General features: G+C 37.8%; 1 protein-coding gene and 1 long non-coding RNA gene across 4 annotated transcripts in view; both read left to right on the top strand.

The window, feature by feature from the left end:
- Positions 1 to 210: 210 nt before the first annotated feature.
- On the top strand, positions 211 to 2,435 carry LOC125310753. Of its 2 annotated transcripts, XR_007196350.1 has the most exons (5): positions 211 to 621; positions 1,104 to 1,517; positions 1,859 to 1,881; positions 2,112 to 2,159; positions 2,315 to 2,435. It is a non-coding gene; the product is annotated as an uncharacterized LOC125310753 (long non-coding RNA). The 2 variants fall into 2 exon arrangements; XR_007196349.1 differs by having other exon boundaries at positions 211 to 1,517.
- Positions 2,436 to 4,092: 1,657 nt separating this feature from the next.
- scyl2 (SCY1 like pseudokinase 2) overlaps positions 4,093 to 18,549 on the top strand; it is a 97,415-nt gene continuing 82,958 nt past the window's right edge. For both annotated transcript variants that reach the window (XM_048267591.1, XM_048267590.1), the window contains exons 1-2: positions 4,093 to 4,207; positions 8,375 to 8,562. In XM_048267591.1, the coding sequence (XP_048123548.1) occupies positions 8,386 to 8,562 (177 nt within the window). In that variant the 5' untranslated portion in view covers positions 4,093 to 4,207; positions 8,375 to 8,385. The remainder of the gene's footprint in view (positions 4,208 to 8,374; positions 8,563 to 18,549) is intronic.

Below are 18,549 nucleotides of genomic sequence, written 5' to 3'. Positions count from 1 at the left end.
AACAAGGAGCACCCAAAAGCAACAGGGGCAAGGAAAAACTCCCTCCCGACACTGCCCATACAGAAAAATCAAGGGAAAAAATATATTCACATATGCAGCTACATCCAGCTTATAATAGATGGCTACAATATATTTAATACATATATAGTACAATGTATATATGCAAGTATATGTGGGACCCAGCAATGTAACATATATGTGGGTATCTTACATGAACATATATGGTGAATATATTCAATTAACTTATTTGCACACAGGCAGTGATGGGTGGGGTTTACAAAAAAGGCTACCTTCAACTTCAAAATACGTCCCTACCAACGTTGGAATAACGGTTAAAATGTTTGCAGCTTTTTCACTAGTTCTACATAAGCATAACTAACAGCTACTACTAGTCCAAATGTAAAACGTTTGCTCTGGTTAAGTGGATTGGCGGGGAGTATGAGGGCAAAACCAGCATTTTGCCGACTGACTTCATTAGTAAACCTAACGTTAATGAGGAAGACTTTTTCAACAGCTCTGTAACGTTATGGGACATCTTGCTAGAAACTATGTGGTGGAGGGGAGGAAGGCAGCCAAGAGGTAGTTGGCCGGTTTTCGAGGCCATGGTGGTCAAAATGGCTGGTAAGTAGATCTTCATTGTATGCTAAATTGCATTTGTCATGCACAAACATTTGTCCGAATTAAAAATGGTATTATTGGTGGAAGCTGGAAGCTAACCTTTGCTATCTACTTTCTGTAACATTAACGTTAGCATAAATTAGCCAGCGCTAGCTTTATTTTTTTACACCTGAAAGGGGTTTGAAAAATAAATTCACTGAGAAACGTTTGGACAATTAATGAAAACGACTTGTAATGACAGAGTGAAATACCAATTGAACCTGTCTCCCGGCCATATTTGGTAGTATATTTGCCTCTGGCATGTAGATTGATAGGCATAGATAGAAGCTAACTTATGATTTGTCATGCAAGACAGAAAATGTAACGGTTAACATTACTAGCCTAAGGTGTAGACATTCTATGCACTGTGGTTTAGCTAGCTAGCTGCTATTGTTGCATCATGGACAACACTTAGAGCTAACATTAGCTTTTTTTTTTTTTTTTAGATTGGATGTAATGTGGTAAAGTTATGTGCTGGAGAGTATTAGAGTGGACGTGTAGAAATTGAAGACACAAGTACTGTGCTTAATTTCATGGAAATGGTATTGCAAGTAACGTGTTTTGTTTTTGTGCACTATCAAACTACTTTATCATGCTTTGTGCACTGACATTCTTGCAAAACCATTCACACCCATTCTAAATTATGGAAATGTAACAGTTGAATTGTATTGAAAAGGACCATGTATGGCCATGTAGTGCATTTGTCCATTTAGTAGTACATTTTAGAGAGGCAACACTCGAAAGCTACATCAAGGACACCTGAGGATGGACCAGAAGACCTGAGACCAAGACGACCCTAGCCCAACCCATAGTATGCTTCACTGACAAATGTTGATGCTTCATCATCACATAGACCAAAGGTAATCAAAAATTAATCTTTACTTATGAATATAACTTTTTTTGTTAAAGGTCTATTTTCGAATGCAGAACATAACCTTTTGTTTCTGAGAATTTATACATTTGTTTGAGTAGTTTGGAAGAAATTAGCTTCAAGCTACTGGGGACACAAAGTGAACTGAAAATATACCTTTCCAACCATATCTTTCTATGATGGTTGGTACAGCTTCCCTACAGTCTCAGATAGCAGTCTCGGATGGGAGACACTTCATGAGTGGGAATATCCTAGGACATTACATATTACGCGAGTATACCCTTTACCAACGTCACTCTCATTCATGCTGTATATTCTGTTCACTTGCAGGTTTCAGGCTTTTATTCAACAAGGTTTGTAGAGTGTTTTCATACAGATGTGAACTTTTACATTAAAATGTACATGTTTAACTTTAATGAAATAGCAGCTTCTTGGTTGTACAAGTTTAGTAAAAATTTGAGGATGAAACTAACTTTTCCTTTCAGTGTAGACTGCTTCCCATTTTCGCCTCACCATCATAGATCTTTTCTGTGTTAGTAAACTGTAACTATTTGAGGTCCTAATTGATTGTGCTATTTTTTAGGAGGCACTTAGAGGGAATGCCTGGACCCTGAGAGGACTAAGACAATTGGTGAGTTTATTTTATTTGTATGTCTTTCTCTCCATCTCACTTTGTATTTATCTCCAATTATCGTGATAACACAACAGTGTTTCTGCACTTTAGCATCTGTATTTGTGTCACTAATATTTTGCATGTTCTATTTGTATATGTTCTGTCTTATTCAGAGGCCACCCTGAAGCAGTTCCCAGGCCAGACACTCACTCCAGATTGCTGGGCCAGGCAATAAATGCCAAAGTGACAGAACTGAGGTTCCATAACAAAAACAAAGATTTTCAATAAAATAGAATAAAAGATAACAGAAGTGTTGTGTGTTTCATCCTCTTTATACTGATACTATGGTTAATTTTAAGTAAACACAAGTGAAATATTTAATGATCAATGCGGAAAATATCAAACCATAGTAGAATATGAACTATATTAGAGAAATATATGTCTGAAATATATAGATCATGTGATCAGAATCTTCATCAAGGGTCATGTGATCATGCTTCCTACTGCCATATATTTAAATATATTTAATTATATGCATAAAATATAAGAAAGTGGCCAATATTGAATATTTACTTATATTTTGAAATATATTGATACATACATGGAAATATATGTATTTCACATAGATGTAAATATATTTATTTAACATGGATGTGCTTATACTGGAATATGTTCAAGCTGCATATATGTGAATATATTATTTTTCTGTATGGGTGCGGTGGCCTCTCTGCCTATGAAAACATCTCTTCATTTTTTTCCTTCACTGTTGTGAGAAATGATGTGAGAAAAATAGACATTTTAAGAGGCAGAGTAAGCTTAACCGCTCCAATAGAATATGGTCTGAGCGTTGCGTAGAGTGTGATCCCTGCCTAGTTCCAGACACAATTTTTAGCCCATAAGTTAAAACCAAAGATTCTAGAGCGCTACGCTCTAGAATCTTTGGTTAAAACTAAGTAATGATCACCATGGGCGGATTATGAACTTTCGGGCCACTGGGCCCAGATGTATTAAGGGCCCCCTTACCTATTGTCGTATATATGTGGGAGGGGGGGTTTGGGGGTCTTTTTTAATTTGTTTGATGTGATTTCCTGTATTCTGGTGCATTTTGGGGATGGCCAATACTAAATTCAATCAGATTCATAGCCTACATCCTGATTTGTTGATATTGAGGCAATGATTCCATGCAAAGGCTTGGGCTTCAGGGCCCCCTGACCCCTTGGGCCCCTGGGCCCGGGCCCGGTAGGCCCGTGCAGTAATCCATCCCTGATGATCACGACATAGCATTCCAGGCAAAGTCATGACAAGTAGACAAACTGCCCTGTTGTTTATCGCAAAAGCATAAACAACATGTAGATTTGTGACTACTACAGAGTTGTATTTTAGCATGGGTTTCCTCCGTAAAAGAGACCTGTCTGGCTTTTTTTTTAGGCAAAACGTCACTCTTAACATCCGCCAGTCTTTGATTAGATGTGAAATATTCTCTGGAGTTTTGTTTCTTTCTATTACACCTGCCAGGGAATCCGTTATGTGGCTAAGCTGCTGAGTAACAGCAGGTAAAACACGTTTAAATGGCTATAGCCTACACTTTTTATTAGCAATAATTTATTAGCTAAAAAACGATCCCACATCATAGACAGTAAAAGAAATTACCACATGCGTCAATGCTATGAAGCCAAAGATCCTTAATTACTCCGCTTTTACCCTCTCTCTCTTATCCAAAGATTCTAGAGCGGAGCTCTGTTCTAGAAGCTTTGCTCTTATCTCTGATGAAGCCACTTCCGGCCACTTCGAAAGTTTGTTTAGATCCAGTGACACTGCCGTCATGGAAACGGAACGTCACACTTCGCCCTCTTGGTTATCTACGGCAATGCTTCTGATTGGCGGGTCGTCGTCCAATCGTCGGCCTGTCCCTCATCCAGGCATGTACTTCCTGATGACACGCTGTTGAAAGATTTAACTTGAATGTAGGAAGAAATGGAGGCCGTGCGGTGCACTGAATATTGATATTGATATTTTTTTTTTATTCAGTTCAGTTGAAATCGTCAAGGTGCCCTGAAATCGTCCAGGTACAGTACAGTCAATTTAATTCACGGAAGAGTGAATCTTGCTTTTTACTGTGATGTTAACATACAAAGTGGCCAATTTAAGTTAACGTCAGCTAACGTTAGCTAGTTCGAGCGAACTGTTTGCCTTGCGTTGTTTACGTTGGGTAGCTGTTCTCCAACGTGAACTAGATCTGTTTTGTTAGAAGTATTTAAATAAAACACATCACAATATCATCGTAATAACGAATGAACATAACAGGGTTGTTAACGTTACCGTTTTAGCCCTGATCATCTTGGTGGCTAACCAGTCATGACGTTACATGAATTCTGAAAAGCTAGAAGCTGGATTCGATATGGACAGCTAGCCGTGGTTGTGGTTAAGGTTCCTCGGTTATATAAAAATTGTTCTTCGTTTAAAGCGTTTAGCTTGGAAGGGATCATACTGTTAGTGTGTTTGTCAAAGGTTTGGGTCACCACAATAATGTACTAGTGATTTAGCTGGACAGCTGGCAGCCAAATACAATGTTAGCTGAGAGTTCACGTTAACGTTATGGTCTCGTTGAATTGGCTAACGTCGACGTTAACTCATTTGAGTCATTGTAATCTGATGGAATTCATAATCTGATTGTAATGCAGCGCGTACGGTAATTATATATATTAAGTGGGGACCTCACAGTATGTGAAATATTGGGACACTTGATATTATGCAGAGCAATACTTCCGTTTCGTCATTGGGTACGTCACGGGAGGCGTGGCAGATAAAAAAAAAAAGCCTTCATTTCACAACTTTGCCAAAACTTGCCATGCCAGTTAACATAACAAGCTTTTACTGCCAGCTGGGATATTGATAGTATATGAAGGGTTTACAGTGTGCTTTGTGAGTAGTGAGTTTATTAGTCTTTGACAGGAACTGTGTAATTAAAGGGATCTACTCTAACATTTTTTCCAGGAGTTTGGGCGCAAAGTCAGTTTTGTAGGCTACTTGAAAATGTACATAATGTATCATTAAGTACTAGTCTACAGCCTACAATTAAACATATTGCGCAAAGACTAAGAATGACTTACAACATTTACAGGAAACAGGATTTTAAAGAAAATAAGTGCCTACTTTATTTTCAGTTCATTTTATTTTCCAATGTTTCATTTTAATAGTATCGTGCATTGTCATATTTGCATTTAGCCCATCCTAAATTGTTATTTAATGTTATTTGTGAATCAATCTGTGGCAAATACAAATAGATGGCCATGATGACCTTAACCTGTTGACTCCATACTGCCTACTACTACGGTACTACTTAAACAGCCCATGTTTACTTCTACAAAACATAGCATAGCTATAGCTAATGAAATATGAATATTGAAATATCTGACTGCATTGGTGGGGGCAATAGACAAAGTGTTTTTCGTTTGTAGCCTACTTTATCTTGCCTTCTATGTTAACAAGCATGCATTAAAAGGAGGGTGTCACCATGTTGGTGGTCCTATTATATAGTCTGAAGAATAATCATAATTTTACGATTATCACAGTTATTTGGGGTGAATCATTTTGACAACAATACTAATGTATAAAATCACACAAACACATTCTTTAGATGTTTTGACCTTTTAAAGGCTAGTTCTTGCTGCCTTTTAAACTCAATTAGACACTGCATAGTACTGCTAATAAAGAATTGGTAATTTAAAAAAGTCAAAGGCTGTAGTATCTCTTCTGATACATTAGAAAGTGCACAAACTGAAAATGCTAGAACATTCTTTCAACATTTATTTTAGAGGTAGATGGAAACATGGAATATAATTTGTTGGCCTTTGACATAAACGGCTGCTGCCGTTTGAAACATAAATAATACAGTATCAATAATACAGTATCAGTGATAATACATTACAGTGAAAGTAAAAACAACATCTGTTTATCACTGGAATCTATATTAGCTAAGTAGGCATGTCTCCCCAAAGAAAACAAACACAGTCAAAGACTGCAGTGGTCTTTTGATCAACTATATTACAAAATTGTTTGTTTGTTTGTTTTTTTCAGCCAGAGTAGTGAACTTAGAAATATGGTGAAAAAGTATCTAGCCAGTTTTTGGCTTTAAAGTTATATCAGCCTTTTGAAACATAAATTGCATTATCAAGTTCAAGTTTATTATCATGTACTCATAAATAAGCATTTATCAGCATTGGAATTCCTTGTGCATTATAACACACATAAATAAAAAGATACAAGGTCCAAATCTCTGGAATTAAATATAAGCTATACGCTTTGTTGGAACAAAATAAGGAATGAAAGGCTGTAGAAACCATCTACATCAGGGCCTTTTCAAAAGTGTCACACTTCCAGTCCTATCAGTTCATATTAAAGTGGTAAAATGTGAGCATTCACATTCTCAGTGCTCATGGTGCATTCATGAGCACCTGGGAAGTGGGAGAATTCTATAGTTTGGGGAATGTTTTGACGTCACTCAACATAGTAAAAGATAAAAAAAATGGACTTCTATGCCCAAATAAGTCACTTCATTTGTTTGTTTATGTTACTCATAAGCGCAGGCAATTGTGATATTGAACAGTACTTTCCAGAGTACCTTTGAGTAACTATGTGATGTTGGCCTTCTGGCTAGCTAGCCTATGAACATTAGCAACGTCACCCGTTTGTTGTTGTCAAGTGAACGCTCTCAGTTCGGAAGTATGGAGTTTCTAAGTGGGCACCCTCCCATTTCCCAGCCACATGAGAAAGTCATCATTCTCAAAATAACCTATGGCTGTGGAAAATACAGGACCTTTATTTGGTGCAGGCTTGTATTCGAGACCTTTATTTCTTACATGGTGCGTTTTATTCTGAGACATGCATTCCGTTTGGAGCGGTATACTAGGCTATCAAAAGCAGAAGAGGTTTGGTTTGGTTTGGGATTTAATTTACGTTTGGACTGTTTGATTATATTGCAAAATGTTGGGACTGATGGCCACTTACATCTGGGTATTTGATGGTTCACTATTAAGTTTCATGTAGTTAAAAGAGTGTAGGGATTTTGCTGTTTATTGCGAGACAAGGCATCCGCTTTTATTTATTCATTGAACGTGCGCTGTACTGTAATGGAAACCTTATTGCGTATAGCCAAATAGGTCTCAATTCAGTTGTTATTTTAATTATGCATGATTTACTTTTTTATAAAATTCGTAGGCTGGAATACCTCACGGCAACAATAGTGTTTAAATGTATGCTACTGCTTCAGCTTCTGGCAAGCTCAGAAGGGGGGTGGCAAGTAGGCCTGCACAATAAATCATTATAAAATCGCTATCTCGATTCACCCCTGTGCGCGATTCTCATTTAATTTTACGAGCCGACTGCATCACAAACGCTACTACTTTTTTCTGTGAGTTTTAAAGCGCTCCCCTTCTCACAAAGTTCAGGGCTTCACCCTAAGCCAATGACAAAGCGCCTTTTAGTCAGTCGCCAGTGTTTCACTGGTGGAGCGAGTACTGTAGTTCGAAAGCCTTCGAGGCTGTAGCATCGTCAAACTAGTGCGACAGGAAATAAACAAAATTGATGTTGATAACCCATGTTGAAACTACAATCAAATCTGAGATTTCTCAACGACAATCAGGTGAGATCCATAGACTCCCATTCATTTTGCACTCATGGCGATCGCCCCCAGTGGAACTCTGGTGGAACTGCAACCACAATTCATTGCATTACAATTCAAATTTAAGTAATTAGTTACAGTTAGGCTGAATAACTCGTCCATTTCTGCGTTACTCACAATATCTCTAATATATTGACTTATTTTTTTCCATAACAGTACGCAGTGATTGCTTATTTAAAATATAGGTTAGCCTAGATACATTCTTTCATTGTAGAAAAAAACAATCGTGGAACTGTGAAAAGAAGCAGGGACTGCTATCTGAAGCAGGGTGTCCGCAAAGGAGCATTAAATCATCACAAGTGGGCCTAATGGGCTAGGCCTGCAATTAAATGTACTGTAATATTGATATTCACGTGTGCATTTTGAACCTTTTGTACGGATCGTGCACCCTGGAATAAGATCAGGTATTTGAAGACAGCGAAAGCAAATAGTTTTCTCCCTTCATCCAATAGGCTAAAGGTGATGAAGCTGATAAATTCCATGACTAGGACAAAGGATTATAAAAAATCTGTAGTTTCATCATTACATCATGCATTGGTCAATCTCTTCACAGTATATCCAACCATGGAATCTATGCTCAACAAACTGAAGAGTACAGTCACCAAAGTGACTGCCGATGTGACCAGCGCTGTCATGGGTAATCCTGTGACAAGGGAGTTTGAAGTGGGTCGACACATTGCCAGCGGAGGTCCTGGTATGTCCTGGAGAATCTATAATGGGATCAAGAAGTCTACCAAACAGGTACACCAAAGGCAATTATTTTATCTATGGAATTTTTTAATCACATGTCACCCGTAAAAAGGTTGGATAGCACCATGTTATTTGGGTAGAATGTATAAAAGGTATGAATTTGCCCTAAGTAGGGCTGGGACAACAAATACGTTGACGCAAAATATGCGCGTCGATTTGTCAGACCCAAAACGTGTGCTGCCAAATATTTTGAATTTTACACCTCCAGTGTTTCCCATACGTTGACTAATCTGTGGTGGGGCGCCACAAAACCGGCCGTCACACATTGATGTTCTATGTTGTATTTAAATTAAAGATAAGATAAAATCCTTTGAGCTGCACTTTTTACGCACGCAGCCTTTCCCTGCCCTGCCCGCTCTCTCTCGTAACGAGCCCGCTGCCCCTCCTCTGCATGTGCATTTAACACAAAATATTCACGATTGTTGAAGGATTGTTGTTGCCACATAGAAGCATTGCATAGAACATGGCTGGCTAAATTGCTATTAAATCCGCTTAGCATCATGACCATGCTGTGCAAATTTGTTCAAAACTGCTGCAGTCAAGTTAACTCTGCTAAGGTCTTATCACAACAGTACATTGAGGAGACTAAACTTATGGTTACTTAAAGTTATGCAATCAAGCAGTATCTCAAAGCTAACGTTAGAATACTGTTTGGATGTTGAGTTTACAGTAGCATGCTTACTTACAGCTGCTTGTCAATTTCGTTACTCAGGGCTCATTTTATTGACTCTGACACTGAATGTTTGCAAAATCCCGATGTAAATGGAAAAGTGTTCTCCAAGACTCAAAAGTGCTTGTCCCAAGGAGAAGTACAAACTGTTATTTGAACTAACTATGTTAGTTCTTGAATTTCCCCTGGGGATCAATAAAGTATCTATCTATCTATCTATCTATATCTACGTTATGAATTGCATATGAATTTTAAGAGCAATAAACATATATTGCAATGTTAAGGAATTCATGTTTTTTTTTCATTCAGATATATAAATCAACATGTATAAATTGCTATTAGTCAATTAATGGGGAGATAATCGAATTGAAATCGAATCGGACTGAAAAAATGAATCGTTAGATTAATCGATGCATCGAAAAAATAATCGCTAGATTAATCATTTAAAAAATAATCGTTTATCCCAGCCCTAGCCCTAAGTTATGGATTTTTTCACAATACCTGCATACTGTTAGATGGCAGGGTATCCATGTGCTCAAGTAACCATGCACACTGAGATGATGGAAAAGGTTATTTTGGAAAGCAGAAACAATGATAACACTACCTGTAATAAGGGATAACGACTGCCGAGGTGTAGAGGTCGAGCGATAGGGGTTATGCTGTGGAAAAGTTATATAAATAATAAATAAATAAATTAAACTGGTAATCAGAAAAGTGAAACTTTGTCAAATAAACTTTTCTATGACTGCTAGCATTTTCTAGTATAGTATCTTCATCTTCAAGACATTCTATACTTCCATTATTATGACTGCCGCGGTCATATAGGGATTGTCAATGTTTTTTTGAATATTTGGTCAACGATTCTCAGGCACTGGGGCACATGAAACTTGGTGGGCATGTAGAAAATTTTTGTTTGGTCCCCGGGGACCACTCCCCTCCCACACTGGGCCCCCCAAAACCCAAAATATGTTTTTCCACTCCGTGGCACTGAGGATGCCAAATGCCCCCCAGTAAAAAATGAAAATGCAATATTATGCTGCTTTCTATCTTCAGTTGAGATGTTCTGAACTGCACTAAATGTCATGCATGTTTAACCTGACATCCTCTGGGGGTATGCCAAGTTTCATGGAATTTCATCCATGGGGGGCATAAAATAAATTAATTTATGTGTACATTTAGTGACTGTACCCCCATTGGCCTGTAGATGTTGATGGAATGGTTGCTGGTAAAGGATGATGAGGAGAGGAGCTACAAGACTAGTCTAGAGGAATACGCCTGGATTCAGGGGAAAATAGGGCAGGGAGGATGTCTCTGTCGAACAAAGCTTTATTTTTGAAAATATCAATTTGTCAAGATGAATCTTACTTTTCACCTAATGTCTATTGAAGATATAGTGTGTGAAAGATAGACAGTGTTGTGTTCTCCTCAACACAAACAGAATTTGGTTAAGAAGTTATTATTAATTTACTCATAACTGCAAGTCACAGTAACAAGTAGAATTTTTAAAGAGTAGGATGTTTACATTTCCTCATTTGACATCTGACCAAAAAATACACAGATATAATGGTCATGTAACAAAAACAAGATGTTTTACCATCAACCAAGATGCATAGCTTAATATAGGATGTCTTACTGTACTCTGAAGAGGCTTAAACAATTGTGGGGAGGAAAGATAAAGGCTAGAATAAAGACTAGGCAGATGGTAACTGCTTCTCTGTGTGCTTCATTCTACTATGAAAACAAGAATAAGAGACACTGGCACATGTTAGGTTTACGAAAGGGGAAATAAATAATTTTATTTAGATAAGTCTTTAACAATTTCAATAAATAACCAGGAACAGCAACTTCAGGCAAATAACATAAACATATTTTTACAAACAAGCTGTAACTATTAGAACTACAAGAATGACAAGACAACAGTATAACAAATATCAACAAAATACTTTTAACATGGTGAACAAAGCATCAATTCATATTAACATTCACACATATAAACAATTAAAACATTACATGAAATTCAATACATTTAACAACCATACAGCATATAATTCGATACAATATATAATTATCAATATCATTTGCAACATTCACACCAGATCCGTGGTGTGTGTGTTGCCACAGCTGTGGCGTGTGTGTGTGTGTGTGTGTGTGTGTGTGTGTGTGTGTGTGTGTGTGTGTGTGTATCTAAGACTAGCAGATGATGAGGTATAAATGCTACTGGAGTTGGTGTCTCTGTCTGTATTAGAAGGTAGTGCTGGGTGGTATGACCAAAAATGTATATCACGGTATTTTTTAAAATTATACAGTTTCACAGTATATGACGGTATTTTTTTTTTTTTCATGCATAATCAGATGTTCACAGCATTTTCTACAGGTTGAGAGAGGAATTGCTGCAGTAGATTGACTAAGTATGGTCTATTTTACTGTCATGATGTTGAATAACTCCACACTAGTGGTAATGCAGGTTTGCATGGCCCCAGAAAATGATGCTGTTTACAAAGAGCCACTCATGATTCTAATGAAGTAAGGAATCAGATTGCAAAGACAATTGCAGTGAAAATACCTGCAAAAAGTTCTGTAGAACTTTTACTGTGCAAATTTCACAAACATCTTCAGGGTGTCCGCGGGGTTGTAAAAAGTATTAAAAGGTAGTAAATGAAATTAGCCAAATTTAAGGCCATTTAAAAGTATTAAAAAGTAATAAACGTCATCTGATGAGGTATTACATTTTCGAACCACTAACTATGATGTTTTCCATTTGTGTTAAGTGCAGGCCTATCTCCTAAAAATCACAAGCGGAATTTATTTATGTTATATTAATTATATAAAGGAAAGTAGGACCTGAGCGATATGTCCTAATGGATTCAAGTGGTAAAAACTTTTTAGCGCCCCCTCAAACTCTATGCTCAAAATGGATATACGGCTGGCTTACTGTGAGAAGTTCCTCAACTTCTTCATCGATAAAATTGACAAAATAAAATCTCAAATCTCACCTCCAGATTCGGCTCCTTCAGTGATAGAACTTTCACCTAGCTGCCTCCAACAGTTTCAGGCTATATCTTCCTCCCAGCTTTCTGAGGTTGTCTCCCATATGAAATCTACATCCTGTCGCTTTTAGATGTTTTACCTGCACGCCTTTTTTAAAGAAGTTTTTACCATCATCTGCCCTCTTGTATTGGCCATAATTAATCACTCACTAACCAATGGAGTGGTCCCCCAGGTTTTAAACGTGCAATTGTGCAACCTTTACTTAAGAAACCTAACCTTGAGCCCAGTGACCTGAAGAATTATAGGCCTATTTCTAAATTACCTTTTTTGTCAAAGATACTAGAAAAGGTTGTCCTCTCTCAGGTTTCTTCTTATCTGAGTGAGTTCAATATATGTGATAAATTACAATCAGGTTTTAGATCTCTGCACAGCACTGAATCGGCCTTGCTTAAAGTCCAAAAACGACATTCTCTTAGCAGTTGATTCTGGATCTTGCGCCCCTCTTGGTGCTTCTTGATCTGAGTGCAGCATTTGACACCATTGACCATAACATCCTATTAAAACGCTTGGAGGATGAAGTTGGTCTCCAGGGTTCTGTTTTGCAATGGTTCTCTTCTTATCTTAGTGATCGATCATTTTCAGTTAGTTTATTACAATTTCTCCTCTTCCTCTGCCCTTATAAAGTGTGGTGTTCCTCAGGGTTCCATTTTGGGCCCTCTTTTATTCTCTCTTTATATGCTACCCCTTGGCTCAATTTTTAAAAAGTATAACATTCAGTATCACTGCTATGCAGATGACACTCAGTTTTACCTGCCTGTTAACACTAATGGCATTTGTTCTTTGGAGAATATTTTTAACTGTCTCAGTGACATCAAATGCTGGATGGCAAGAAATGTTCTTCAACTGAACGAAAGTAAAACTGATATAATTATTTTTGGCCCTCCAAGTGATGTTTCTATCTTGAAAAATGCACTAGGACCTCTCTCTGCCAACTGCCACAGTGAAGTAAAGAATCTTGAGGTTTTCTTTGACTCGTCTTTAAATTTTAATAAGCAAATAAATAGTGTGGTCAAAGGCAGCTTTTTCCAGTTAAGAACCATTGCAAAACTGAAGCCCTTTTTGTCCTTCTACGATCTTGAAACTCTTATACATGCTTTCATAACATCTAGACTAGATTATTGTAATTCATTATGCAGGCCTGACCCACTCCACTCTCAACAGACTTCAGCTAGTTCAAAATGCAGCAGCTAGATTATTAAGTGGCTCTAAGAAACGTGAGCATATAACTCCTGTGTTGGCTAAGCTGCACTGGTTACCTGTGGAGCACAGAGTTAAGTTTAAAATTGTACTTTTTGTCTTCAAAGCCCTCAGTGGTTTGGCACCTAGTTACATACTCCAAGATCACTTAGGTCTTCATCTCAGAATCTTCTCTATATCCCCAAAACACGCCTTAAAGGAGAATTCCATCAGATTCCAAAAATAATTCAGTGGAAATGCATGGATTCCAGTTTCTTCCAGTAGCAGCAACTGGAATCCATGCATTTCCACTGAATTAATTTTGGAATCTGATCCCTTATCATACCTGTTCATTCTTACTCGACTTATCGTGACTAAATTCAAGATGGCTGCAAACGCTAAACTTTGTGAAGATACTGTCTGTATAAATCGTCTTGTAAGTAAACTACCAGTGCTTTTTCAAAGTTCTCAATGTCTCGTTTTAAATGTCAGGGCCCTCAGAAGTCTACCAATGAAGTGTGGAGATACATTGAGCCTCGTAAATGGGTGTAAAACAGTGATTTATTTGCATGGCTAGCCCGATGTCAAGCACCACTATTGAAAAAGCTGTTGGTAGCATCAGCTAACTAGCCAGATTTTTGGAGTGCAGGGGACAAGCCGAGATGGGCTATGAGACATACGTTCACACTCGGTATCATGTTTCAATACACATATAGGTCAATATCACACCGGAATTCTCCTTTAAGACTAAGGGTGATAGAGCCTTCTCTGTTGTTGCCCCCCAACTCTGGAATAGTCTACCTGTAAATATTAAGTCCTCTCCAACCATTGACTGCTTTAAGTCTAACTTAAAGACTTTCATTTTCTCCCAAGCTTTTAATCTACCTTAATACCCCCCCACCCCCCCCCCCCACACACACACATACACACTCTTTATTCTTTATTTTATTTTTGACCAATTTGTTTGTTATTTCAATTATTTATTTATTTTCCCCCCATGTTATATTGTTGTTGTACCATTGTTTTATGTTTGTTTGTAAGCACTTTGGTTCAACTCAGTTGTTTTTAAATGTGCTTATAGAAATAAAGTTGACTTGACTTGACTTACTGCCTAAACTTGTTGCCAAAAGTTCGCTACCATTGACGATGTCATGGGAAATTTTATTTTTTCGGACATTTGGTTAGAGGACTCGAGATTCAAAGACTGGCTTAGGCTAGTTGGCAACAGCCAAGAGGCTTATTACCACGTCTGTAAAAAGACAATAAATGCCCCTGGATGGGAGTGAATGCCGTCAGGTCACATATGGAGTCTACCAGAGCCGTTTTTCTACCAAAGAGTCGACTGCCTGGCTCATCGGCCACATAGGGCTACTGTTTCCACATAAATATGCGTCGTTGAAGCTATTGATGTAGTATGTGATGAGATCAAAGTCCCAATAGATTGCTTAAAATTAGTTGAATATAAGAATCTGTGTAGGTTTGTATAGGCTGTATTGTAATACGCTATCAATATATTATAATATCATATATTTTAAGTCAATTTGTCAATTCGTTTCCATAAAATTCCCCAGAAGTCACCATTTAAGGGGTTATTTTTCAAAATTTTCGTCACAGGGAGCATGCAGGCCTAAAAGTATTGTATCACATGGGGCCCACATTCTCCAGCAGCACCCAATCAATAATTAGTATTTTTGTAAAATGTGACAGCCTACTTTTCAATGTGATACCTTGACTGGCAGTTTATATTGTGTGTGTGTGTACTGCGTATGGTCGTGGGCCTTTTTTAGAAGAAAGTCCAGTATACCTTTTTTGATTTTTCATTTGTCATTGTGTCTTGATTGGGATGGAGTGTAGTGCTGGAGAAGTGGTGTGTGCTCTTCCTACACATACAGTAACAATGAAATAACTTTTTTATCTTGGGTTAGGATTAAATAACAAATAATTGTGTATAGGCCAGTGTTTTTATTGAAGCAAAAAATTAACAAAGTATCCAGTAACTGTAATAATAGATACTTGATTTGAATTGTAAGCATTGCTACACTTTCTTACTCAGAAAGTTAAGTAACAAAAATGACAGTAATCTGTTACTTTATAATTAGTTACTAGGTTGCTGCTAGTTGCAGCTCGAAGTCGTGTTGGTATTAAACAATATTGTGAAGGTATTAATAAAAGGTATTAAATTCAACTTAAGAATTTCTGTATATACCCTGATTTGTATAAAAACCAATACAAAAAGTACAGTAGTACAGCTTGCAATAATTATACTTTTTTGAAAATTATACAATTGAAAATAAAACCTCTCTGCTAATATGGTTACTCTGTCAAATAGGCCTATCAGAAACATGCCTTATTGTTATTGTGTGGTTTACATGACGTTAGTGGTATGTGGATGTCTTGTTAGCCTGCTATATATATCTATGGCCTGCCATGAGCTTCAGTTCGGTTCACACACAAACATGCTTACCCAGCTGAGGATAATGGGAGATTACTCTCCTCCTCTAGCACATCATTGTCTTCCTCTTCATCCAGAAGCTACCCATCCATGTCCGATGTCCAGGCCATCGTGCCATCGTGGTCCTTGGGGTCATGTTTGTCATCAGCAGTTGGCTGCTTTCACCCCAGTTGCACGTACTTATCTCAAAAACATTACAGGTCTGAAAGTGATTAGGTTGCTTAGTTTTATTTTACATTACTTCCACATAATCTTAATCACCACCAACCATGACTCTTTTCACTAAAAGTATTATTGTCACTGGAGGACTCCAATATTGCTTGGAGAGGTAACATTAGTCTCAGAGCTCACTATTGCCTTGGCTAAACCATACATATCATACCAGCTTACAAGCAAACATTGATTCATGAACATGAGTCAGGAGATATGACAGAAAACATCTGAACAGCTTATGCATGCACATACACACCGTGCATTTTACTGCAGTTGCGTAAAGACAAAACACCCCCCGAGTTGGCTTGGGTGTATGAGCTCTTATCATAGTTAGCCACCCAAAAACCTCATAATCTTAGCAGCCAACCTTACAGCTTAAAAGCTAAACAATACTAAAACACATTTATAACAAATCTTCAGTCACGTATTCATAAAAACAGCAGTCAATGAATAAAATCCTTACGTTACACCATCGGTGATCAACTCAATCTTCACGTTGGTAACGTAACATTAACGTTGTCATTCATGTCAGATGTTTCTATCTAAGTAAGCTAAGCAACTTGGCTACAAACAACTGTAAATTGTGCTATACATATTTCGACGGAATGACAGGTTTATTTGACAATAAAATACCGATTAGGTGTACTTGACATAAAGTTGGCAGTCATGAAGCACAGGAGTGAACTTTATCGTGACTACACGTCAAGGACATGTTGCAGCCTTTCCTGGTGCTAACGTTACCTAACTTAGCTAGTTTTCTGTATCATCAGATGACCAGCAAGCAACATCGTTCAAAATAGAACAAATCCTTAAAGTGTTAGTCCTAGTAGGTCTGTAATCTTGGTTGACATATAGTAACCCCCCAAAAATGACTGAAAATAATGAGTTTACTAAAGATTACGGTGTGCTAAAATACCAGCTATCATATCAGCTGAAGTGAACACACACGCATTTACAGCCATGCATACACGGTGTAATTACTAGCAAAACTAACTTTTAAAAACGACTTTGAAGTAATAACATGGGTAACAAGTAATTATAACATAAAAAGACTTGTGCTTCCTGCTGTTTTTCCTCTAGTGGAGGGAGACGTCAACTTTTGATTTTTCCTTCACATGGTAAAAGAAATTCGCACCACAAATCCCTTAACCAATCATATCGCCAGAAAGCCTATGATGTGACGTTCTTGAGGAACTTTTCATTGATAATTGGTTGGGGTATGGCGGAGTTATTAGACTGAATGTCATCGCAATGTTAATTTTCCCGCAAACCATTTATCATAGCAACTTGGTGCTAATATCATTGGAAAGCTTAGATTCTGCTCGTTCGATGTGTGATAACTGTATAGCTTTAGTTTAGTTGAACCTCATCTGCCAGGTATTTGACCTACCAGGTTGACACTTCCATGTGAAAAATACTCAATAAATACTCAAAGCATATGAAGCTAGGAAAATGCGGGGGAAATGCGCCTGGGATGGCTTGTGAAGTAGCATCGCAAATGAGAGACAATTTAGAAAGGGGCACGGGGGGTGCTCTTGAACCCCCTTACCGTCTCTGAAAGCATGACTAGTCGATCACGAGTGGCTCAACAGGTAGAGCTATCGATAAACTCATCTTTCAGGCATTTGACCGACCGGGTTGACACTTCAGCGTGAGAAATCGGGGGTGTAGCATGTGAAACTAATCAAATGTGTGTGTCTCACGGCCAATGTGTAAGAGTTGGCAGCCCTGTGTTATGTCCATAGGTAAAATAATGTTAACGTTAGCATTGGTTGAGTGATGGCTAGTTTGATTGTTGGTGTGTTTGTGAAACATAAACGCGGTTATACAGAGCAAATTGATAACAGCACTGTAATTGTCTCTTTCTTTTGACTGTCATCCCATTCTTTTCTGACCATAAGTTAGTTAGCCACAACACTAACGTTTGCTAATGCGACAGCAGGGCATAGATAGACTGTCTACGATGCATCCTAAACACCGGGCTGGGACACTTCTGCTTGCTAAATAGGTTTTTCTGCTGTTGGCTTGCTCACAGTCCTTGATGGCCCTGTCAGTGCTTTGTAAAATGTTGCATTAAGACCACAACAAGTCTACATAAAATAAATGTGAGCATCTGAGCTAACATTCCTTCCCAAACACACTAGACTACTCCCTAGTTTAAGTCTTCAATGTCTTGCATCAAGTAAGGAAGAGCATGGTTTAGGCTACAAATGCTAAAAGTAAAGTAAATCATACTTGTAAAATGTTTTGCTTGCATAAAGGGATAGTCATTAAGTAGCCTATAAACTGCTCATAATGTACAGTAGATTGTGGTAATGTGTCACAGAACAAAGACCTCTTTTATTCTTAATATTCTTTCTATACACTCTTTTATTTCTTAAAAAAATACTGTATGAAGAGCCTTTAATTCAGGAAACTA

This window comes from Alosa alosa, chromosome 17 (genome assembly GCF_017589495.1).
Source record: "Alosa alosa isolate M-15738 ecotype Scorff River chromosome 17, AALO_Geno_1.1, whole genome shotgun sequence".
NCBI lineage: Eukaryota > Metazoa > Chordata > Actinopteri > Clupeiformes > Clupeidae > Alosa > Alosa alosa.
The sequence above is the reverse complement of the archived record's forward strand: the minus strand, read 5'-3'. Positions and strand labels throughout refer to the sequence as shown.